At 47.3% G+C, this 24,700-nt stretch overlaps 1 protein-coding gene across 3 annotated transcripts in view; it reads right to left on the reverse strand.

Moving 5' to 3' along the window:
- The window catches only part of ythdc2 (YTH domain containing 2), a 60,992-nt gene that overhangs the window by 24,628 nt on the left and 11,664 nt on the right, over nucleotides 1-24,700 (reverse strand). For 2 of the 3 annotated variants that reach the window (XM_031879606.1, XM_031879605.1), the window contains exons 3-11: nucleotides 24,153-24,318; nucleotides 23,859-23,949; nucleotides 19,337-19,533; nucleotides 18,810-19,012; nucleotides 18,194-18,360; nucleotides 13,105-13,207; nucleotides 12,746-12,902; nucleotides 11,438-11,545; nucleotides 11,184-11,320 (exon numbers count right to left, since the gene is read on the reverse strand). In XM_031879606.1, the coding sequence (XP_031735466.1) occupies nucleotides 11,184-11,320; nucleotides 11,438-11,545; nucleotides 12,746-12,902; nucleotides 13,105-13,207; nucleotides 18,194-18,360; nucleotides 18,810-19,012; nucleotides 19,337-19,533; nucleotides 23,859-23,949; nucleotides 24,153-24,312 (1,323 nt within the window). In that variant the 5' untranslated portion in view covers nucleotides 24,313-24,318. Of the gene's footprint in view, nucleotides 1-11,183; nucleotides 11,321-11,437; nucleotides 11,546-12,745; nucleotides 12,903-13,104; nucleotides 13,208-18,193; nucleotides 18,361-18,809; nucleotides 19,013-19,336; nucleotides 19,534-23,858; nucleotides 23,950-24,152; nucleotides 24,319-24,700 lie in introns of those variants that run through there. The other variant, XM_031879608.1, reaches the window with a different exon arrangement.

Genomic DNA, 24,700 nt, shown 5'->3' on the forward strand with positions numbered 1-24,700 from the left:
TTGGTCATAGTATACTGACATGGCAGTAAAACGAATGTTACGAATGCAACTACGGTTCTATGAATCCTGGATGACCGCCAGAGGCAGTGCTTAACACTGGATATCTTCCAGTGTTCCAGGCACACCTCTCAGGGCTGCCCTTGACGTGGAGACACTCTTGGTAGAGTGACCCTTCACCCCGGATGGCCGAGCGCAGTCGCTCGCCTTGTATGTATAGGCAATGGCCTCCACTATCCAGTGGGATAGGCGCTGTTTTTTTAGAAGGAGCACAGCCCTTCTTAGGCTCACCATAACTGACAAAGAGCTGCTCCGACTGCCATATGCAGGCGGTGGCTTCCACATAAGCTCTGAGGGCCCGCACTGGGCACAGCAGCCTTGACCTCGCCTCTCCCGATGGGGGGTCAACTTTGCCAGCTGGATAGGCTGGTTGATATGCGAACATGTCAACACCCTTGGGAGAAACGCTGCATTAGGCCACAAAGTGACACCCAAGCCAAGTTCCACCTCAGACATGATTCCTTCACCGACGGGGCATGCAGCTCGCCCCCACGTTGAGCTGAATTGACGGCAAGGAGAAAAAACGTTTTGGCCGATAGCCATCTCGGCTCCGCCTGTGCCAGGGTTCAAAAGGAGACCAGCATAAGGTGTCCAGTACCAAGGGTAGGTCCCATGCAGGGGCCTTTTTTTGGGGAAGAGGGACATCAGTGGCTCTCTCCTGTGTCATTATCGACCTTAGTATGCTGCCCCGAAATAGCGGCCACGTATACTCCAAGAGTAGAGGGAGACCGGCCCTTATCTAGGAGGGACTGTAGAAACTCAGTACAGCAGGCACGGCGCACTGTACTGGGACCTTGTTCTGACCCGCACACCAGTCAGAGAACAGCTTCCACCTGTTTTTGTACTGCAGGCAGGTAGACCGCGCGCTGGCATTCAGAATAGTCAGTCTGACTGGTTCTATGCAGCCACTCTGCATCCGGTCAGGCCCTCCCGCGGCCAGACCCATAGTTGAAGGCGGCAGTGATTGGGATACCAAATTGCGACAGGAGATCCCTCCTGTCGGGGAAGAACTCTGACAAGCGTTAGCAAGATCAGAGGGAATGGTGGAAAGGCATAAAGAAGATCCTCTGTGTCAAGATGCCCTGGCTCACATGTGGCCAGAGGATCTTGACCCAGAGGACTGGTCCTCTCCGTCAGGGAGACCCGGTGGGGGCAGCGGGTCGACAACACGTCTGGATGCAGCCGCCACTCTCCCGGTGGAGGATTGTGACGGAACAGGAAAACCACAACTTGGTTCCGTTCTCCTGGTGGGTACATTGCCCGCAGGCTGGTCAGGCGAGGGGCCGCCCAAGTCAGAAGGGCACGGTGATCCCCGTAGCAACTTCTGCAGATCTGGTGCCCCATTGATGGTTTATGTGAAAACACAGCAGAGGTGTTGTCCAACTGGACAAGCACATGCTTTCCCTTCAAATATGGCAGGAAGTGCTTGAGCGCTAGCTCTAGAACATTGACCTGCCCCTGCAGTCTTTGAGCAGACAACTGCCCCCAAGCAGTCCTGTTCTGTCACACTGCACCCCGCCTTGAGAGGCAGGTATCTGTTGTGACCGTCTACCGGTGGAATGGAACCGAGCCCATGGGGACACTGTTTGCCAGATATGCACTCTCCCTCCATGGGGATAGTGTGAGTAGGCACTGTTTTGATACTATTATTGCCCTGTATCTGTGCCACTTGGCATCCAAGTGAAGGCTGTTCAGTCATCTGCAAGCCCAAGGGAACGACAGTTGAGGCAGCTGTCAGTTTACCCAATAGTCGGAGAAAAGGATGTAGGGCAACCGTCTGCCCCCTCGGAAGGGGGAGAGGTTGTGGGGGTTGCTGTCCACATGCTAGGGCGACAGACAGGCCCTCATAGGGCCAAACTAATGAAGGTTATGCTCTGAGAAGGGCTCAGGTAGCTCCTCTCCATGTTCACCTTGAGGCCCCACCGGGCCACGTGAGAGAAGGCGAGCAGTGTCCTGTGGCGCCTGAAGCCGGGATGGCGCCCAGGTCAGCCAGTCGTCTAAGTACGGCAGTATGTTCACGCCCTGCGATTGCAGGGGTAAAGGACAGCAGTAACACCTTGTGAACACCCATGGGGAGATGGGAGAGTCCGAATGGAAGCACCCTGGACTGAAAGTGGCGGCCTTAAAAGGCGAAACAAAGAAACTGCCTGTGGTGATGCACCATGGGAACAGGCGTCGATAGACGTGAAACACTCTCCCTTGGAAATCTGCTGCTGGGAGAAAAAACCGACAGCCGGCCCGGAGAAATCTCCTGGCCCCCCTGCCTCTGGAGGCTTTGGGGAGGGGGGGGGGACGGGACGGGACTGTTAGTCCCCAATTTCGGAGGTTGTCTGGAGGGGACGTAGGTAGGGTTGTATGGGTAGCGGTCGGCCTCTCAGCAGGACGCTGAGGCCTGTGGCGGCTACTAGGGTAAGCTGGAGGCTGGCGCCCAGTACAAAACGGTGAAAAAACGGCCTTGGGGGGCCAAAGTGGGACCCCTAGGTCTGCGGGGTGCAGGCATGTCCCTGCAAAGACCAGAGAACTGCTGCCTGGTCTGGCTAGCTTCAACAATTCGCTGAAGCGCCTGGTCTGGCTAGCTTCAACAGTTTGCTGAAGCGCCTGTATAGCAGCTGACTCGAACAGCTCACCAGGTTCCACTGGGACAGTACGGAGGGTCCTCCTACATGTCTCAGACAGGGGTGACTGCGCCAGCCAAACCTGGTGGCGAGTCTGGACCAGGGTGGACATCATACGTCCAAGTTCCCTCGACATGAGCGCAAACGCCTGTAATGAAGCATCACTGAGGCTGGAGGTGGAAGCGTCGAAAGTAGCCTGCTGCAGAGAAGCTGCGAGGGAAAGCATGAGGTGGGAGAGGGAGTTGTCGATACGGTCCACAGCGCTGCTGTGTCATAAGCCCTGGATAGCAGGTTATCTTTGACCCGACGTTGGGGTTGAGGGCACCTGGCATCGGGCCTCAGAGTCTCCTCAGGGGAAACTATGATGGACGCAATAGTCGGCTAAATGGCTGGCATACGTGCAAGGCCAAATTTTGCCACCTCCTGCATGGTCGTCAGGGTTCGACCATCTGATGTAAGGCGGGAGAGAGCCCTGGTGTCTCTCCAGCATGCATGCAACTTCCTCAGATGTTCCTCGGAGGGAGGAACAGAAAAGGTGGTGAGGGCGGGAAGGCCCCTGAAGAAGGCACTCACAGGTGGAAGTTCCAGCTGCTGTGTATCCCACTGCAGGCGTGCCAGCGCCATGCAAATGATCAGGGTAGGTTGGGCTGGATTCAGCTGCCCTGACAGGGGGAGGTAGACCTCACGCCGCAGGTCCCGCCTGGGTTCTCCGAGAGGCCCTCCCTCAGATGCTCGAGGCAAGAGGTCAGGGCCGTCCTCAGGCTGAAGAGGAGCTATACAGGTCCTACAGCCGGGAGAGTTTAACATGGCTGCGATTCTGGAGGAACCCTTGTCCCACAAGTTGATGCGGAAGTCCAAATCAGTCTGAGCGGGAGCACTCTGCTGAATGTTGAGAGAACAGGCAGGGGGCAGTCAGAGGAGAGTGATCTTTTCGGACACCCTCTTCACTAGGACAGTCGCTGCGGATATTGGTGTCCCACCAGTTAGCTTGAGCGAGAGCACTCTGCTACTGTGGAAACAGACCAAAAAACAATCCTTACAGTGAGAGGGGAGCGAGGACACTCTTCACTAGGACCATCGCTGTAAATAGTGGTGTCCCACCAGTTAGCCTGAGCGAAGACACTCAGCAAACTGTGATAGCCGTAATGCTACAAAATCAATGGACACAATCCCAGTATTAACTTAGTCTAGTTAGTGTCCCACCAGGTTAGCCTGAGTAAGAACACCACCAGCTGCATCCACAACATCAATGTTGATTTAGTATAACTAGCATTCACCAAGTTAGCCTGAGTGAGGACACTGCTAACGGTGAAATATGTCAGATGTAAAAATGAAATCTCAATGGACACAATGTTTGCCTGAGCGGGAACACTCTGCTAACTGTGATAGCCGTAATGTTACAAAACCAGTGGACATAATGCTAATGTCGATCTAGTCCAACTAGCATCTCATCGCCTTTGCTTGAGCAAAGACACTCTGCTCACTGTGAAGGGCGGGCCGACAGCGTATATTCTATGCTCTCGTTAGCGTGCCAATCGATTACCTAGAGCGGTAGCGCTCTGCCAACCGTGGAAAACGAACAACGGTTATAGAAGACAATGTTAATCGATCTCACCGATTGCCGTCTTCAGGGCTTAGGTGGCCCTTATCAGACTGGTGATGACCGATGATAGGGGCATCCACCAGTCCGGGGCTCGATGGTCCAAACGGCGAAACACACCGCTCCCTTTGAAGAGGGACAGCTTGTCGCAGCCTTTGGAGGGCGAGAGATCCGCAACTCCGACCGGTGGTCACAAAGCTACAGCGACAAGCTCTAATATGTCTTGATCGTAGACACATCTTTGTTTATGCTACCATGGTAGCTAACCTTCGTAGTGAGAAGATGAAAAAGGACTGAACTCAGGATGACACCGGAACTTATAGACGATGGGGGTCATCCGAGGTCACAGGTGACTTTGTTGATATAAATATTCGACCTGCGCATGCGCGAGACGGAAGATATCCAGTGTTAAGCACTGCCTCTGGCGGTCAGTAAGGATGAAATAGAACTCCTCACATGCTCACTCAAACTGTCACAGCTGTTTTGGATGTTCCGATGGCAAAAAGTACTACTAATAAAGCGGGTCGTCCTTTAACCACAAGGTTACCGATTTGATCCCTGGCTCCTACTCTCTGTTTTACCAAGTGTCCTTGAACGAGTCGCTGAACCCCAAGTTGCTCCCCGGGAGCTTTACAGCAGCCCTCTGCTGCTAATGCTGAGGATGGGTTCATGTCTTTATGTATGTGACGATAAAAATAAAATAGAAGTATTCTTAAGCCTCACAATGCAGGTTTGTTTACTCTGGGATCACCATGCTGTCTCTCTGAGGCACTGGCACATCCAAACTATGTCATCAACGAGTGTGCTCATAGAATTAGTAGCAATCCCTGTGACCAGCAACAGAAGCATGTCAAATTTGCCTCCTCAAACACTCCCCAACAATCCCTCATCCTTTTTTTATAAATGAGATTTTATATGATCAGTGCATTGACTTTTTAGGTCCCTGATTTACCATCTTATGGATGTTTAGCTGTCTAACTCCGGAACCCCAGCTAATTGTTTCTATTTACATCCTATGACTACATCTGCAACCCCCGTCCATCTCGTTGCAGAAACGCTTTCAGTCTTATTCAATCAGCATTTAAAGCATTTCCTAGCATTTAAAGCTTGTTGCTCAATGACTATAATCCTCACTTACTGTGGACCCAAACTTAACTCATCTTTCCTGTCTGAACTCCTCACAATAGTTGATTTTAACATTCACATTGACCCATCCACCCACAAGTTTTCATCTGAATTCACCACCTTGCTTGACGATTTCAACCTCACTCACCATGTCACTTTCCCCACCCATGTCAAAGGCCGTATCCTTAACCTGGTCTGTTCTGTCAATTTACGAATATTCAACATCCACCAGTCTCTATTTCCTCTGTCTGATCATCACCTCATCCAGTTCACTATCCCACCCCCAACACCACGTCCACAACTAGTCAAAAAACATCTTTCTGAAAAGCCTCACCAACTGCTTCAATTCCTTACTGTCCCATGGAAATGTCCCCTTGAAAACTACTACTTTCACCCCAATTCTCAAAAAACCTGGTCTTGAGTCATCCTACCTCAACCACTAATGGCCAATTTCCAACCTTCCCTTCCTCTCAAACACCCTTGAAAGCCTTGTTGCCACACAACTTCAAACCCACCTGCACTCTAATAACCTATTTGAAACCCTGCAGTTCGGTTTTCGCCCACTCCACAGCACAGAAACTGCACCGTGCTAGCTCAAACAACAGACACTCCACACGCAATTCAAAGCTTCTCAGTCCCTCCCAATATTCCAATCCTGCCTCAAGACCATCTCTTCTCCACTGCGTTCCCTGCCCTCTACATGTCTGTTTGTCTACTTACCACCTGCCTGTCTACCTAACTACATGTCCATCTACCTACCTGACAATCTGCATGTCTACTAGTGGTGCAACGGATCATAAAACTCAGTTTGTTTGTATCACAGATCGGATCACAAATCAGAGCAGCGCAAAAGAAAAAAAGGAGTAAATATAACTTTCAGAGATCCCTGATCACGTTTGTTTTTGCCGCTGATACTAATTGCAGATCATTGATCCATATTGTCAGATACAGATCTCTATGTTGTTTGATTATAGAAGCTGGTCTACAAGGAGCCAGACTTTTTTTTTTGCCGCCATCCCAAAAATCATTTCAACCACTCTGAAGTCTGTAAACCATCAAAAATTCTAAATGTTATACTTTTATTTTGTTAAAGTAATTTATTGTGTTTTTTCATAAAAAGGTACACAATTCATAAGGAAATAAAAGATTGTATTTTCATTGATTAAATCAAATCACGTCATTAGTATTTGTAATGATGTATTATAATCTGCTTAGAGCTAGTGTTAACAGCTCATAGTTATTTTTATTATTCCATCCATCCATCCATCCATTTTCCACTGCTTATCCGGGGTCGGGTCGCGGTGGCAGCAGGCCAAACAGGCCGATACAGACCTCCCTCTCACCGGCAACATGTTCCAGCTCATTCTGGGGGATCCCGAGGCGTTCCCAGGCCAGCTGGGAGATGTAATCTCTCCAGCGTGTTCTGGGTCTTCCCCGGGGTCTCTTCCCAGTTGGACGTGCCTGGAAAACCTCCAGTGGGAGGCGTCCAGGAGGCATCCTAAGTAGATGCCCGAACCACCTCAGCTAACTCCTTTCGACGCGAAGGAGTAGCGGCTCAACTCCAAGCTCCCTGCTGATGACCGAGCATCTTACCCTATCTCTAAGGCTGAGCCCGGCCACCCTACGGAGGAAACTCATTTCGGCCGCTTGTAGCCGCGACCTTGTCCTTTCGGTCACGACCCAGAGTTCGTGACCATAGGTGAGGGTAGGAACGTAGACCGAGTGGTAAATTGAGAGCTTTGCCTTCCGGCTCAGCTCCCTCCTCACCAAGATGGTCCGGTGCAGCGCCTGCTTTACTGCTGCAGCCGCACCGATCCGCCTGTCGATCACCCGCTCCATCTTACCCTCACTCGTGAACAAGACCCCGAGATACTAAAACTCCTTCGCTTGTGGTAGGCACTCCGTCCCCACCTGGAGGGAGCAATCCACCGGTTTCCGGCAGAGAACCATGGCCTCAGATTTGGAGGTGCTAACTCTCATCCACGCCGCTTCACACTCGGCTGCAAACCGCCCCAGTGAATGCTGGAGGTCATGATCCGAGGAGGCTAACAGGACCACATCATCTGCAAACAGCAGAGAGGCGATCCCGAGACCCCTGAAACTGACGTTCTCCGCCCCCAGGCTGCGCCTAGATATCCTGTCCATGAAAATCACGAACAGGACCGGTGACAAAGGGCAGCCCTGGCGGAGGCCAACACCCACCGGGAACGTGACTTATTGCCGAGAATGCGGACACAGCTCCTACTGCAGTCGTACAGAGACCGGATCGCCCATTGTAACGGGTCCGGCACCCCATACTCCCGCAGCACCCTCCACAAGACCCCCCGAGGGACCCGGTCGAAAGCCTTCTCCAAGTCCACAAAGCACATGTAGACTGGTTGGGCAAACTCCCAGAGCCCCTCCAGTAGTCTTGCGGGGTAAAGAGCTGGTCCACTGTTCCACGGCCGGGACGGAATCCGCACTGCTCCTCTTGAATCTGAGGTTCGACAAGCGGTCGGAGCCTCCTTTCCAGCACCCTGGCATAAGCCTTCCCCGGGAGGCTGAGTAGTGTGATACCCCGGTAATTCGAGCACACTCTCCGGTCCCCCTTTTTGAAGATGGGAACCACGACCCCGGTCTGCCATTCCATGGGCACTGATCCCGACCCCCATGCGACATTGAAGAGGCGTGTCAGCCAGGACAGCCCAACTATGTCCAGCGCCTTCAGCATCTCAGGGCGGATCTCATCCACCCCCGGCGCCTTGCCACCAAGGAGCTTTTTAACTACCTCAGCGACCTCTGCCAGGGATATGGGTGAGCCTCCCCTTAGGTCCTCAGGCGCTGCCTCCTCTGCAGAGGACATATTGGTCGGGTTTAGGAGTTCCTCAAAGTGCTCTTTCCACCGCCTAACGATGTCCTCCGTCCGGGTTAGCAGTCCCCCCCCCCCCTGCTGAGAACAGCCTGGGGTAAGCCCTGCTTTCCCTTCCTGAGCCGTCGGATGGTTTGCCAGAACCTCCTTGAGGCCAACCAAAAGTCCTTCTCCATGGCCTCCCCGAACTCCTCCCATGCCCGAGTTTTAGCATTTGCGACCACCGCAGCTGCAGCCCTTCTGGCCTGCCGGTACCTGTCAGCTGCTTCAGGAGACCCCTGGGCAAACCAGGCCTTGAAGGTCTCCTTCTTCAGCTTGACGGCTTCCCTCACCTCCGGTGTCCACCACCGGGTTCTCGGGTTGCCGCCACAACAGGCACTGATGACCTTCCGGCCACAGCTCCTAGCGGCCGCGTCCACAATAGAGGCTTTGAACATGGTCCACTCGGATTCCGTGTCCCCAACCTCCCTCGGGAGAAGTTCTTCCGGAGGTGGGAGTTAAAGACCTCCCGGACAGAGTCCTCTGCCAGACTTCCCAGTTTACTCTCACTACACGTTTGGGTTTGCCGGGTCTTAAGCACAAACCACAGTCAGAGCCTTGCTCCCCGCAACCCGTAGGCGCATGGAGGCGACCCTCTTGTTCTCCGGGGAGAACTCCAATACAGCGGCGCTCAGCCGGGGGCTCGTGAGTATCCCCACTCCCGCCCGGCGCCTCTCACCCTGTGCAACTCCGGAAACTCCGTTGGTTCCAGAGCCAACGCTGTGTGTGGAGGTGAGTCCAACTATTTCTAGCTGGTATTGCTCCACCTCCTGCACCAGCTCCGGCTCTTTCCCCTCTAGCGAGGTGACGTTCCACGTCCCTAGAGCTAGTCTATGCTGCCAGCGATCGGCATGCCCGGGCCTCCCGCCCGACCCGCCGCCCGGTCTGCATAGCATCCGACCCCGATGCTTGTCCCTGCGGGTGGTGGGTCCACAGGGTGGCTGCTCCATGGTGTTTATTCGGGCTGAGCCCGACCGGGCCCCATGGGCAAAGGCCCGGCCACCAGACGCTCGCCTACGAGCTCCCCTCCTGGGTCTGGCTCCGGGAGGGTGCCCCGGTTTCACTGGTCCGGGCGAGGTGGCTAAAGTCCGTGGGCTAACTATCATAGGGGTCGTTTTGAACCGCTCTTAGTCTGGGCTATCCCCTGAAACCTGTTTGCCTTGGGAGACCCTACCAGGGGCTAATGCCCTAGACAGCATAGCTCCCAGGATCACTGAGCCACTCAAACTCCTTCACCACGATAAGGTGGCGATTTATTATTATTATTGTTGTACTATATTCATCCCGGAAGGGGAAATTTGTCTCTGCATTTAACCCATCCCTGTATATAGGACAGCTCTATTCAGCTCTATTCTCTCTGGTAACATCATTGGACAGTGAATTCATGCATCAGGATTCTGATCATATTGGGCTCTTAGGTTTATTATCTGTGTCTTCATTTCAGATGTGAGTGGGTACGTTTGCTCAAAATGAGACACTGTTTTTAACCTGCCTGTGAGAAGAATTCACCGAAACGAGTCTGTCCATTCTTGGTTAAAGACACTGGTCACTCTGGTCTCTTCACTTTTAGGTGACCGTCTTGTGAAATGACTTCCCCGACACACGTTACTATTCCCCTGCTCTTCCTTGTCTTTCCTCGTCTCAGCCCCGTGTGTCAAGGTGTGTGTAAATCTCACTCGAGTCCGGAAACTTGTCAGAATACCCATATTTGATTGGCTGAGCTGCATCATGTGATGTGATTTATAACGCATTGGTTGGTGTGTTTCCTGCACCGCTGAACAAGTGCCGTAAATGCTGGAAAAAATGCGCCGGTTAAAATAGAAGCGCTCCGTCAAAATTCAATAATTCTCAATTATCTATTGGTTTTAGGTCTTGGGTCCGGATCCGGACCGCGGTCCGCCTATTAGTGACCCCTGGTGTAGTTAATCCACAGTTCTAATGTGTGCTGAACCGTGAGGGGGATCTGTACGGATCACAGATCGACAGTGGTCAGTTACACCACTACCGTCTACCTACCTGTCTAGGCTGTCAGTATTGACACTTTCTAGGTTCGTTGCCTCAGGTCCGCCGGTGCAAACACTCTGAAGACCATCAGGACCAAGCGCCGGACCTCGGGTGACAGGGCCTTCTCAGCTGCTGCACCTCCCCTCTGGAACACCCTCCCCATCCACATCCGTGAGGCTCCCTCCCTATCATCATTCAAACAAGCCCTCAAAACCCACCTCTTCAAACTCGCCTCCACCTGCTAACCCCTGCACCCTACCCTCCACTACATGACCCATTCCGCACAGCTTCTCCAGTTATTTTTATTTTTTTTGTTTGTTCTGTTTGTCTCTGCCTTGTAAAGGCACTATATTTTGAAAAGCACTATAGAAAATTGATGTATTATTATTATTATTATTATTATTATTTGGATCTAGTGCTGCTAGCTACTTTAATTGGAAAAGAGTTGGCAACAATGAGTTGAGTCTTTCAGTTGGATCAGATAAGATAATCCTTTAATCATAATAATGATAATCAGATCATCAATTTTAATCGATTGTACTGTTGCTGGTTTCAACATAACCAACCCTAGTTTTGTTTAAATTGTATTCAGGATGGTTTGGGACAGTGTTAAAAAAGAAAAGTTAAGCTAGAGCCCTGCACTGTCGTGCAGGCTCCACTCGTGAAATTATTACATTTTTCTGAAATATAATAGTAAACTTAGCTTCAGGGAAAACGAGTAGTGCTGCTACATCAGATAGCAGAGGCCCCACATTTAGTGAGTATGGCACTTACATTGTTTTCTTGTACCTACATTGATAACGAGATGAGTTGCGGAACACTGGAACACTGGACTTGATCTGTCCCACTGAAGCAGTGCATAGAGAGTGGTGTGTATGGGATTGTGTTGGTTTACCAGCTTGTTGAAGGTGCTGTCCCCTCTGTCCAGGGAGCTGCTATCCTGGAGGAAGCCCAGGGCAGACACAGGGGTCCTCTGTTTCTCCTCCTCCACTGCCTTACACCACTCCGTCAAACACTTCTGCTTCTTCTCCTCTGAGAACCAGGGCATATGATACACAGAGGAGATTAAGACAAAGCCAGATGGAAGGCTATAATGCATTTTATATATTCAGTCTGATTCTGTGGACTAATTAATAAAAAGCGTCATACTTCTCTGTGTCTCTTCTTTGTATTTCTTCATGTCCTTATTGTTAAAGCCTGTCAGCTTCAAAATGTCTTCCAGAAAGAATTCCTTCACTTCGAACTGTCTTCCTATGACTAAACATAAAACAGAACTCTTAATTTATTGATAATTAACACCAAGTATCAGAAATACACAGATAACACTCCTACCAGATTACACTGCATTTGCATTACTTCAGTTAACAATAGTAACCCATCTTTGTATTAGAATGAACCGTTTCTTGAATGAAACATGTTCTGACTGTAACACTTGCTGCAGTATTTATTAATCCATTAGTGCTACTTCATTGTAAAGGTGGTGCATGTGATATTTGCAATTTCTGGATAGCGCTGTCCCTTTATTTACCTGTGTACATTGAAGTAAATAAAGGTTTGAACCCTAGACCATTTTTGCTGTTTTCACTCCTGGTCATTCAGTTAGGCTAGCCAGAAATGGCATTGGTTTGCACGAGTCTTACTATACATGTTCTCTGGCCATTTGAATGAAAAATAAGAAATGCTATGCTACTTAAAAATATTTCGCCTTTTTTGCCTGCAGGTCCACAGGTTTTCAATACACCAGAAATATTTGTTATGAACAGACAGAGTACTGTAGGGCAACTGTGGCTTATTGGTAGAGCAGTTCAATCAGAGGATCGGCAGGATGTGTCTGCGGGCGACATTTGGGGGTTTTCCATCCAACTACACTTCCAACCATCCATCCATCCATCCATCCATCCATCCATCACTTGTAACCAGAGATCCATAGATGTTAATTCATTATACAACAATATTCCACAAGGATAGTTTTAATACTTTGCGATATTATCTGTCGAATGATATGAACCAAGAATTACTTTTGTTTTGATGAATCCCTTTTGAAATTGATTGTATATCTAACATCACCCCTGAAGTCAATACATTGATGATATTTTTCTTGTATTCAGTTGAATTTGGAAAAAATAAAAATCTTTTTGAGAGGCTTGAGACCAACTCTTAATTTTGATAAAAATGTCAGTTCTGAACTTCAATTTTTTAGATGTTACATTAATCAAACATGGTCAAAAACTACAGGAACACTATTGACTGCAAATAGTTTTCATCCACTGAAAGAAGGTCTTCCTGCCGTAATATGTGAAGTATACACATGTGACAAACGTGATACATATTATGACTTGATTACCTATGATGGGATCATCCAATAGGATGCCGTGTTACATTTAAACATGTTTTGAAATGTATAATAATAAGTAATAGCTGGTATGAGCATTCATTTAGTGAGTTAGCAGGACATACGGTGGATAACAGGGCAGGAGCCAAAGTACTGAAGAAACAGGTCTATATCCAGAGCTGCACTGGACAGGATCAGTTTCAGAGTGGGAATCTTCTGAAGCACATCCCGCATCTTGGTGAGCAGGAAGTCAGTCAGACCATCACGCTCATGCACCTCATCCTGTTAAAACACAGCAAGTCACTTCAACATGTTCAAACAAAAGTCAAACTGGGAGCTGAAACACCTTTAAAGAGAAACTTAACACCCAATGAAAATGCTGTTTCTCCAAAGAACAATCCCAGCTTCTAATACATGCAGGATAACAGAGTAAAATGATTTTCTGAGACTGTATGTCCTGTTTATTTCTAGTCTTGATGCTCACCACAATGACATGTGTGACAGTTGTCAGGCTGGCATCTCCAGCCATCAATGTTCTGAGGAGCACTCCACTGGTGCAAAAGGTCAGCAGCGTCTTAGGCGAGACCCTGAGGTTTCAAAGTCAACAGTTACTTGAGTCATTCACATTTTAAACATTATTAAGTGTTACACAGGCTCGCAAACGTTAGACAGGAAAGTTAAATAGAGGACTTAGTGTCACCTGAGAAGAACCCTTTTCACAAAATTAGTTTTCAGGCAAAGACTGTACTCTAAATAAACATACTGTTACTATGCAAAAACTAGTACTACTAACAGTAAAACATTACTTACTAAGACAAAAATAAAAACAAAAAACTCCAGCACATTTCTTTTTATTACATTCTTTGATTGTTATCTCTGATATTATATTACTATTTGGCAAAACAATCAGCAAATCGTGTGCATAATAGACCTTGAAAAGTAAATATAAAGAGTGTTACATGTTACAGTGTCCTTAAACTTTGTTCAGTATAGATGTCCAAAGTCACAGTTCCCATCACAGACAGACACAGATCACATCCAGGTCTCTCCAATCACACGAAGTCAATAAGATTAGAGTTAAAMATCTATCTCTTGTCTTTCTGAAAATGTCTCATGTCAGATGACTCATTCAGGCTTAATGAATTGAATAAATCAGGACAGGAAGCAGCAGTAGAGTAGAGTAGTAGTTCTGAAGCATAATATACACTGACTGCTCCCTGTCAGCTCAGTGTCAGCACGGTCCTCTGATGTACTGACTTCAGACCAGCATTCACAACTGCAACACTGTTAACTCATCTGTAAATATAAGCTGCTGCTAGCGCTCTTAACATTAGGCTCCCAAGGATCTAAAAATGCGTGTAAAACACCAGCCGTATCACTTTCCTCTTCTTCTGCTGTAGCTTCAGTCATGCTGTTATGAACAGAGGGTCATGAGCGGACTACCTGCCTCTAAACAGATCATACATGCATAAATTAATAAATACATAAAAGTAGCATGACGAATGTATCCAAATATAACGGAGTAAAAGCAATTCATTTTCACTAAAAATCTACTCAAGTGAGAGTAAAAAGTATGTTGCATTAAAACTACTCCGTCAACTACAAGTTACTCCAAAGAGTTACTCAAGTACATGTAACAGAGTAAATGTATCTCATTACTACCCACCTCTGGAAATGCGTAGCATTGCTGGCTTCATCTATCTAAGTAATGGCTTTTTATCTATTACGTTAATGTTCCTCACGGCTTTAATCACATATGACTACACTTTTAGTGTGAACTTCTCTCTCAAGCTGTGCTTTGTCCTTCTGGACACAACTATCTCTGTCACACAAGCATAACCTGACCTGTAAATCCGTCCCAGACCGGTCTAAACTGACAACTCCCTCCTCCCACCTTCATTGACATGCTCCATGCGGACCTGAGCAGACCACTGCCCCCGAGCATTGCTGTTCTGCCCCACCCTGAGAGGCAGGCATCTGTTGGGACAAACTCCCGGCAGAATGGAATAGAGCCCATAGGAACACCCTTTGACAGATTTTCTCCTCCTTCATGGAGGATAAAGCGAGAAGGCACTGCTTTGATACCTCTAATGTCCTGTGCCACTTGGCGTCCAAGCAAAGGTTGTTCAGCCATCTCTGCAGGGGGCGCAGTGACAGCAAGCCAAAGGGAACGACAGCTGAGGCAGGTGTCAATTTGTCCAATAGGCCTCGAAAGTGGCGCACTAATCGGCCAAGGTACATGCAGGTGTGATTGCAGGGGGGAAAGGGCAGCAGAAACGCACCTTGTGAACACTCTCAGGGAGAGTCCGAATGGAAGCACCCTGAACTGAAAGCGACGGCCTTGAAAGGCGAAATGAAGAATGTCTGCTGTTCTCAACATGTGGAATGGCAAGACCTTCAGGAACCTGTTGAGTCCCCATCAGATCCAGGAGTGGTCCGTCCCCTCTCTTTTTTACGAGAAATTAGATTGAGTAGAACCCCCTGGGCTGTGACAGAGGGTCCACAATCTTGATTGCACCCTTGGCCAGGAGCGCAGCTAACTCCTGGCTCACAGCTAGGGCTTTTGCCGGATCAGTGATGGTCATTTTGACCCGGCTGAAGGCTGGGGGTCAGTGTCTGAATTGAAGCTTGTAACCCTGGGTTAGGGTGGAAACCACCGAGGGGTCTGAAGCATGAGCTGCCCAGTAGCTGATATGCTGCTGGGAGAAATAACTGACAACCGGCCTGGAGACATCAGTTCCTGGCCCCCCTGCCTCTGAAGGCTTTGGGGGGGGGGGCAACTGTTAGTTCCCAAGTTCGGAGGTTGCCTGGGGGGCATGCAGGGTGGGTGACGTTGGTAGCGGGTCGCTGAGACCAATGGCAGCTACTGGGATGAGCTGGGGAGTGGCCTTGGGGGGGCCGACGTGGGCCTGCGGGGTGCCGGCATGTCCCTGGCGGTGAGTCTGAACCAGGCTGGACAACAGATGTCCAAGTTCCCTCGACATGAGCGTAAACGCCTGCAGTGAATCATCATTGAGGCTGGTGGAGGAAGAGTCGAAAGCAGCCTGCTGCAGAGAAGCCGAGAGGGCAAGTATGAGTTGAGAGAGGGAGTTGCCTATACGGCCAATGCACGCTGCTGTGTCATAAGTCTTGGAAAGCAGATCATCTGTGACCCAACATTGGGGTCGAGAGCACATGGCATCGGGCCTCAGAGTCTATGAGGGAAGAAATAGTCGGCTCAATAGCCGGCATGCGGACAAAGCCAAATTTTGCCGCATCCTGCATGGCCGCCAGGGTTCGGCCATCTGATGTAAGATGGGAGAGAGCCTTGGTGTTTCTCTAGCATGTATGAAATTCCCTCCGATTTTCTTCGGAGGGAGAAACAGAAAAGCTGACAGGAACGCACCTGAAGAAGGCACATATATCGAACTGCAGGTGTGCCAGTGCCATGCGAATAACCGACCCCATTGAGCTTTCGACTCCCCCATCCGAAGAACTTAAGGGCTGAGGAACGGGAGCCAGGTCCAGAGGCATGGGAGGGCCACTCTTCACTGTACTCAGTAAAGAGATTGGCTAACGCTGCCACTGAGATAATGCACTAGGGTGGAGGGTCAATGAGCAAGGACACTCTTCACTAGGACAGTCGCTGTAAATATTGGTGTCCCACCAGTTAGCCTGAGCGAGAGCACTCTGCTACTGTGGAAACAGGTCAGAAAACAGTTTGTATAATGAGGGGAGTGAGGACACTCTTCCCTAGTACGGTAGCTGTCAGAATTAGGGCGCCCCCAAGTTAGCCTGAGCGAGAGAACTCTGCTAACTTTGAAAGCATTAATGTTACAAAAGTCAATGTACACAATCTCAATATCGACCTAGTGAGAGGGGAGCGGGAACACTCTCTCACTGACACGGTACATTGTCAATCTAGCCAACACCGAGCGGACACGCTGGCGTTAGCACGCCACTCAATTAGCTCTGCCAACTGTGGAAAACGAACAAACAGTTTTTATTGTCTGATGTTATAGAAACAATGTTAATCGATGTCACTGATCGATGTTCACGGGGCGACTGTGGCTCAGTGGTAGAGCAGGGTCGTCCTTCAATCACAGGATCGGCGGTTCAATCCCCTGCTCCGCTAGTCCATGTCGATATGTCCTTGGGCAAGACACTTAACCCCCACTTAAACCCAAATTGCTCCTGTAGCTGTGCCTACGGTGTGTGAATGTTGTATGAACGTCAGATAGTCCTGATGGGCAGGTGGCACCTTGCATGGTAGCCCCTGTCATCAGTGTATGAATGGGTGTGAATGGGTGAATGACGATATGTAATGTTAAAGCGTTTTGAGTGGTGGGAAGACTAGAAAAGTGCTGTACAAGTACAGTCCATTTACCATTTACCAAATTAAGATTGAAGATAGGAGCATCCACCGGTCCGAACAGCGAAACACACCGTTCCCTCTTAAGAGGGACAACTTGTCGCAGCCTTTGGATGGTGAGAGATCTGCAACTCCGACCGGTGGTCACAAGGCTACAAGCGACAAGCTCCAGAAATCTTTAATCATAGACAAATTTAGCTTAAGCTAATGCTACAATGATAGTTAGCCTGCGTAAGCGGGAAGATGAAAAAGGACTGATCTCAGGAATGGCTGGGGTCATCCGAGGTCACGAGTGACTTTGTTGATATAAAGACTCGACCTGCATGTGACGGAAGATATCCAGTGTTAAGCACTGCCTCTGGCAGTCAGTAATGATGAAATAGAACTGTGTATTTGAACCACATTGTATGGGTTATGTGTATGCAGCTCAAACTAAATAAAGTATAATACATGAGTTGTACAGTATAGGAAATTACTATTTGTAACAATATTTAACAATAACTTTCAGATTTACAAAGTTTTTTTAAACAACAGAAATCCTGAACATCTGATAATGTGACTGTATTTGTGCAAGCAGAGTTTTGAGGAGGATCCGAGTATCTGACAATAAATATAAAAAAGAGTGGAACTGCTGTGCTTCAAATGCATCCAATTTTTCAAAATTCAGATGTATGTTTAAACTGTTGTAATGGTTGGAAAGCAAACACACAGAGTGAACAGATTTAATCTACTACATTTCACATGGATGTATTAAAAGAAATGAATGCAGCATCTTTTACAACATAACTTGCTCACCCACTGCAGACAGTATATCAATTGTACATCTGTTAAGAATACAACTGATGGAAAGTTTAATTTAAAAGTGCACAAAGCAGGGAAATAAGTTAAAGTTTACATGCAATTTCAACTTCGATTGAACAAATCATACATTTCTGAAATTCTATTTAATCAAAATACTTTCACTTTCCCAACCATACATAAAGATTCAGTAGCTTAAATTCAGTGTGTCCACATTGGTCTGTCTGTCTGTCTGTCTGTCTGTCTGTGTGTAAAAAACATGATTTGTGTGCTTTCTCCCTAAATGGTTTTGTACTGTACACTTGTTTAAAGACCTTTGGAAAGAGCTCTGTAGCTTCGGCCTTGAATTTAACTAGTTGTTCTACTGTAGGTGTAAATGATGAACACATGAAGCGTTAAGATAAAAGGCTCTGATCTAATGTACCTCCTCTGTAGTCTGATGTGATAACCGACAGTCTGGCCCACACTCTCTCCTCTCTCCGCTGCCACTCTCTCAGCCACAGCGATGGCAGCCAGGCGTCTGGGCTGAGTGCAGAAGATCCTGCAGGGATCTCCATTCCTGCTGCACTCATCCAGCATGAACTGTGGGATCTGGACAATGCACGGTGACACAGGGTTACCTCAGGCTCAAACCATACATACTATGCAATAGTTATCCAATATCAGTAGATTTACCCCCTGTTTTAGTGTCACAATATTTCAAAAGAAAAATCAGTGAGACAGTTCCAAATTCTCTCATAGTTTCCTGTCTGTATCTTTTAACATTCTAGTAAGGACAATAATGACAAAAAACAACACATATGTAAAACAGGCAGAAACAAGACTAAGAGTGTTAACATGTTCAAATGTGCTAATTAGCACTGAACATCTGAGGCTGATTGGAATAATGTTAGTTTTGGCACTAGTTGAAGAGTCAGAGGACAACCAAAAAGACAAGGGTTTATCCTCTGGGATCCATGAATATTTGTACAAAATTCCATCTCAATGTGCTTTGTAGTGGAGATGCTTCAGTCGGGACCAAAGTGTTGTGGCAGACCCACCTGTGTAGTTTTTCCAGAGCCAGTCTCTCCAACCACCAACACAACCCTGTTTTCTCTGATGAGCTGGATGATCTCTTCCTGGCGTTCATGGACAGGCAGGGAGCTTCGAAAACTGTCCAGTTCTGATGGACTCCTTCTCCGAGGCACCATGGGTATACCGTTGTTTAAGCCCCAGCTAGCCCTGTTCCTCTCACAACTGCCATCTAAGGGAAGAACTGAAGAATGTTGCACAACCCTATACAACACATCTGTTGACTTGACATTGAGGTGATTTTTCCATCTTGAAATGCAACACTTTGTGCTGACTTTGTTCCAACTGTAGTTGGGTGACGTTGTACATCTTTTAAGGTTTCCCTCATGCATCCCAGAGGATATCCCAGTAAGACTACAATAGGTGGGCAGTATAGACAGCACCCCAGTGGAAGTAGGTTATGCCATCTTTTTTTTTTCATGGAATGGATGTTAGCTGTAACTGCATCATTGTAACTCACTGCAGAGTCATAGTTTAGCCAGACACTGACACTCACCAGGTTCTGCAGCAACAGACATGCCACTTTTGTTGTTGGGCTGCATGTCTATGTGTTCCTTATTGCTGATAGGAAACCTCTGAAGTAGGCTGCGGATGAAATATAAGGAATTGTGGGAGACTGTGAGGGGCACAGTAGGCCGGGGTTTGTCTGAACCGTTCCTCTTCCTGATGGTGAGGAAGCGATTTGGTTCTTTCCTGAGAGGGAGGGAAATAAATTTCTCCCATTAACATACTTGTTAAAACTGATTCAAGCGACAAAAACTGTTGCTGTAACTGTTCCAAAAATCTCAGAGTGAGGGTATTCTGTCAGAAATCACTCTCTGACCTCACCCCTTTCCATCTGAGCAGGTGTTTTTCTATATGTCAACCTTTTTGAGAGAGTGTAGAACATTATTTGATTAATGAGAATGACCAACCGTTCTGGAGACAGGAGCTCTCAAAGTTGACCCACCTCTCTTAAAGACACAGCTATCCTCTTCAAAAATGAACAGCATGTTTCTCTGATTATCAGACAGCTAACAAACAGGGTTCTGTTTCATCCCCTCCTGACTGCCAGTGGCAGTAAACAAAGTCACTCTTGACTGTCTACTTGGCTCTGAAGCACTTCTTGCCCTTTCTCAAAAACAAGCATGTGCTCATTCGAATGGACCAATCAACTAACAAGGAGGGCCCAGGTCACTGCAGTTCCTAAAGGAAGCTCAGAGGCAGTGGAAATGGGCTCATCCCCAATTGGCCTCCCCTAGGGCGTTACACCTCTCAGGCAGATTGCCTCTAATGCTGAAGGCTGCAGCCTGGGGAATGGAGGTTGCACTCTCAGGTGGAGCAGTTGTTTTGTGATTTGAGAAGGCCCAGGTGGAGCTATTCGGCTCAGGGTGCACGACTCATTGTGATTTTTCTTGGCGGAGACCAGTGCCCCACTTGGGATGCTCTTGCCAACGCCTGGTCAAGTGGTCTTCTTAATGCATTATGGTCAATCTCACTGATATCAATCACGCTTCACAGAGTGAGCTTGTTGCGTCACATGGTCCTTCTAGTGGTCCCCAAGTGGCCATCGAGGATAAGGTTCTCCACACTCAGCTTGTTGTATTGGGATCCTTAGGATTGGCTTCCAATATGGATGGACCTTCTGTCCCAGCTAGATGGGAAGTTTTGGTATCCGTCTCCGGGCCTCCTTCAACTCTGGGTATAGCCATTGAGGAGGAGCAGTCACTCCTGGCTGACTTTGAGCCATCAATTTGTGAGACCTTGCAGAGTGAAAGGGCTTCTTCCACAAGAGTGGTGCATAGAAAGTGTTTGGACGGCATTTTCTTCATGGTGCCGAGACAGGGGGTCAAATCCTGTCTCATGCCCTTTGCAGGACATACTGAGGTACCTGCATCATCTTTTAGGAGCTGGTCAAGCAGCTTCAACTTTAAAGGTTCATGTGGTTGCCAAATCTGTAAACAATGGCCAAATTGAATGAAGGTCATCACTTGGAGACACATTTTCTGCCTAGTGCCAGGAGGCTAGGCCCCCTCTAAGGTAAAACGGGCTGTTGAATGGGCCCTGCAACTCATATTGCACGCCGTGAGCAGGTCACCCTTTGAGCCTATGGCAGAGGTGACTATGAGGAATATGTCAATGAAGTCGGCTTTTCTTCTGGCAGTTAAGACAGCCAAGCATGTGAGTGAACTCCACGCTCTATATATTAGTCCTTTGTGCAAAGGCGGAAGGTGGTGGAATGCGTAAAATTCTGGGACGACATTGTGGCCAAATATTTCCTTCCTAACAAAGGTCGTGTCCCCCAGCCATGTTAATCAGGCTATAGGGCTGGAGGCATACCATTCTCCCCCATTTAGATCTGAGATGGAGGAAAGGGCCAATTGGTTGTGTCCAGTTCAGGCGTTGCACTTGTATGTTGGGGCAACGCAGAGCATTAGGTGCTTAGAGCAGTTTTCTGTCTGCCATGGAGGGGACAGGGGATGTGCACTGTCTAAACTGAGGCTCTCCCACTGGGTGGTTGAGACAATCATACAGGCTTATGAAGTAGCAGGTGAATCTGCCCCCTGTGATGTCATTCTACCAGGGGTGTGGCCACATCCAGAGTATATCATCGTTTCAAAGACAGTCTAGGATGAATTGAAAATAAATCAATACCCGACCACCAACACGTTCTTTAACAGTCACTGTTGCCTTTTCTTTCCTTTCTTCACTGTGATAGAGAGTGGTGGTTGTGGTGAGTAGAAGGTTTGCAGACTGGTGACTGCTTTGTTAGATGTGCTTTACTTAAAGGAGAAGATTAGTCTTTCTTCAACTTCCATAATAAAGGGTTTTTCCTGGTGGTACCACATTGATCATGTGCACACAAGCGCATGTGTACCATACCTTCAACTGGCTCAAACAAACGCTTTTTACATGCAACGTATTTTATAAGTTCACACATCAAGAGTATTCTATTAAAAATGTGAATCTCTGGAAATCAAATTTTCTGTCGTGGTCCCAGTAGTATTTACTAATATCTACTGGTAAAATATAGGGGTGCAACGGATCACAAACCTCACGGTTCGGATCATTTTTCAGATCAGCAAAGAAAAGGGGAGGAGACAAATATAACTTTGCTTTCTATTTATTAATTAAAGAACTTCAAGAACACTTAAAGCAAATAACTAAAGGCTATAGTCTTACATACAAACTAAAATATTTAACATGTCCAATGTGAAACAAAATGAAATAAATAACTAAATACAAATAAAACAAAGAATACTCAATTCTGTTACGTTTAAGTGCAACATGAGGTATGTTGATGCCCTCGTCCTTTGATCAATATTGAAAGAAAAAAAACAGCCAGTGTCTACAGCATCAAAAAAGAAAGAAAGCAGAGGAGACCGGCGCTAGCTTACACTGTTTCAACTGAACTGAACTGCTCGGCAACAACTTGGGTCTATGTTTACTTCCTGTCAGGTTATGTCATTCAAATACACTGCAATAATGTTTAACATTACTGTGAAATGGTCTACAACTTGGAATATCTCCATTGTCTGGGGAGAGGGTAGACCTTTCTGTGGTGACTGGGATATTACTATTGGGCCTGTCTAGCTTCCACTCTGCTGCTTTTGTCAGCACCTGCACCAGGTGTGTGTCTGTGTGACTCTCCTAGAGGGGTCGTGTCTTACTGCACCTGTCTGTGTGACTCTCCCAGAGGGGGCGTGTCTACAGGACTATGAATCTCCCACTCCGCCGTGATGAAGTGAGCGGTCACAATCACGTAGCTCTCCGTTACCCTGGAGGTCCACCCGACTGGGGTGGTAGCGCTTCAAACTGCATTGCCGTTGTCGTGTGTCTTTCTCTTAAAACAACGCCTACATACCGTAACTGTTTTGTCCACCACCATTATAAGTTACAGGGAAGACAAAATGCTCCCAAACTTGCTACTTAAATGACGCTGGGAGCTTCTGACGCTCCTCCGCTCGCCATGACTTTCACCGTTAAATGCTTCTAACATGCTCCGTTCACGTGAACACACTGCTTTATATCTGTTCACTGACACTCTGCATTGATATTCAGGGACTTGTTACTTGAAAAGGAACAGCAGCAGTAAAACTTAATTACACACTGTGATGATTAAACTGTTAAAAAAACGGAGGCTTCTGTAGCCACCGTAGCCCGACTGCAATCCCACTTTTGAGCAGGTCCACGTCAGCTACAGCGTAGCCTACAGCAGTTATGTGCTTAGGCTCCACAGCTACACACTATCCCCCTACACAAAACTACAAATCCAGCTTTATTGTAAAAGAACGTCTAGCCCAGAGGTAGCCAACACTGGTCGCCCCCAGGGACCACGTGAGTCGCCCGCAAGGCATGTTCTAAAAATAGCACTAGTATGAAGGCAAATCACTGTTAAAATCCAAGAGCGCAAATAACATCCGTGTGTGTGTGTGTGTTTGTGTATGATCACTGCTCTTCTGCTCGAAAAACTTTCACCTGCTCGCTTGCGAGTAGATTTTCTTTTTGACACTAAGTGGGCGGACCCAGTCACCATTGTATAACTACATTTAACTGGTTACAATCCTCGTCTTTGGATTGGCCGGATATCACGCCAATATCAATCTTACATAACTGAATTTGTATAAACATGGGACAGAGTTCATGATTTGTTCAAAAATGTTACAAAGGTAGTGGTTAGTACAAACGAGACATGATTTGAAGATATGACAGTTAATGATTTCCTAAAAAATGTTAGAAGTGATAAGTTGTACAAAAATATAACAGGTGTGATTTTGAACAAAATATTGTTAATAGTTATTGTGAGGAATAATTAACATTGACATGTGATCAGACAGTCTCTTCACATATATTATTATTATTAAAAGGTGATCTGTGCAACTTTGTTATTCAGGAAGTTTGTATCAAACAAGTAGCCCTTCGTACTACTCAGTACCCTTGAAGTAGCTCTCCGTTTCAAAAAGGTTGGTGACCCCTGCTCTAGCCATTTATGAGAGTGTATGTACCTTTGTAAATGACTCATGTACTCGGATACTTACCCTTTGCTCTTAGAAATGTAACCCAGGGACTGTGCCATTCGATGAACTAAAGCCCTCTCAGTACTGGAGAAGCAGGAGGGAAATTCCATCTCTGCCCAGTCAAGGAAAGGAAAGGGTAAATATTAATACACTTCACAAGACTCAACCATCGTACCTTCGTGCTCACACTGGGACGAGTAGTGAGCATGACAGTGGCGAACCTCTGTCATGTGATTTCACAATAATTAATGTTTACATAGGTTGACCACACAGAAGTGCGGCGCTTTTATTTTCTGATATAAAAGCAGTCGATACCTTTTTCATCACTGTAGTGAAACCTCTCCAGAGCGAGGTTTATCGCTATCTTGACATGTTCATCGATGTGAATTTCTTTGAGGCCTTTGGAGATAGAACCATAGGGCCGTGTGTTTTGGCGCTTGGCTGGTTTCTGTGATGCTGGACCAGCACTGGACATGATGCACTGCAACACAACAATAGGAACAGCAAGATTTTTGGTTGTGGTGCAACAGATCATAAAACTCACAGTTCGGATCGTATCATATCAGAGTCACGGATCTTATAAAAAAAAAAAAAGAAATCGGATCAGCACAAAAGAAAGAAATGGAGCAAATATAACTGATCCCTGATCACGTTTGCTTTTGCCTCTGATACTAATTGCAGATCATAGATGATCCATATTGTCAGATACAGATCTCTTTGTTGTTTGATCATAGCAGCTGGTCTACAAGGATCCAGACTATTTTTTCACCGTAACAAAAATCATTTCAACCACTCCGAAATCTGTAAACCATCAAAAATTCTAAATGTTATACCTTTACTCTGTTAGTCATTTAAAGTGTATT

This window comes from Anarrhichthys ocellatus, unplaced genomic scaffold, assembly GCF_004355925.1.
Source record: "Anarrhichthys ocellatus isolate YVR2014 unplaced genomic scaffold, GSC_Weel_1.0 scaffold324, whole genome shotgun sequence".
Classification (NCBI taxonomy): Eukaryota; Metazoa; Chordata; class Actinopteri; order Perciformes; family Anarhichadidae; genus Anarrhichthys; species Anarrhichthys ocellatus.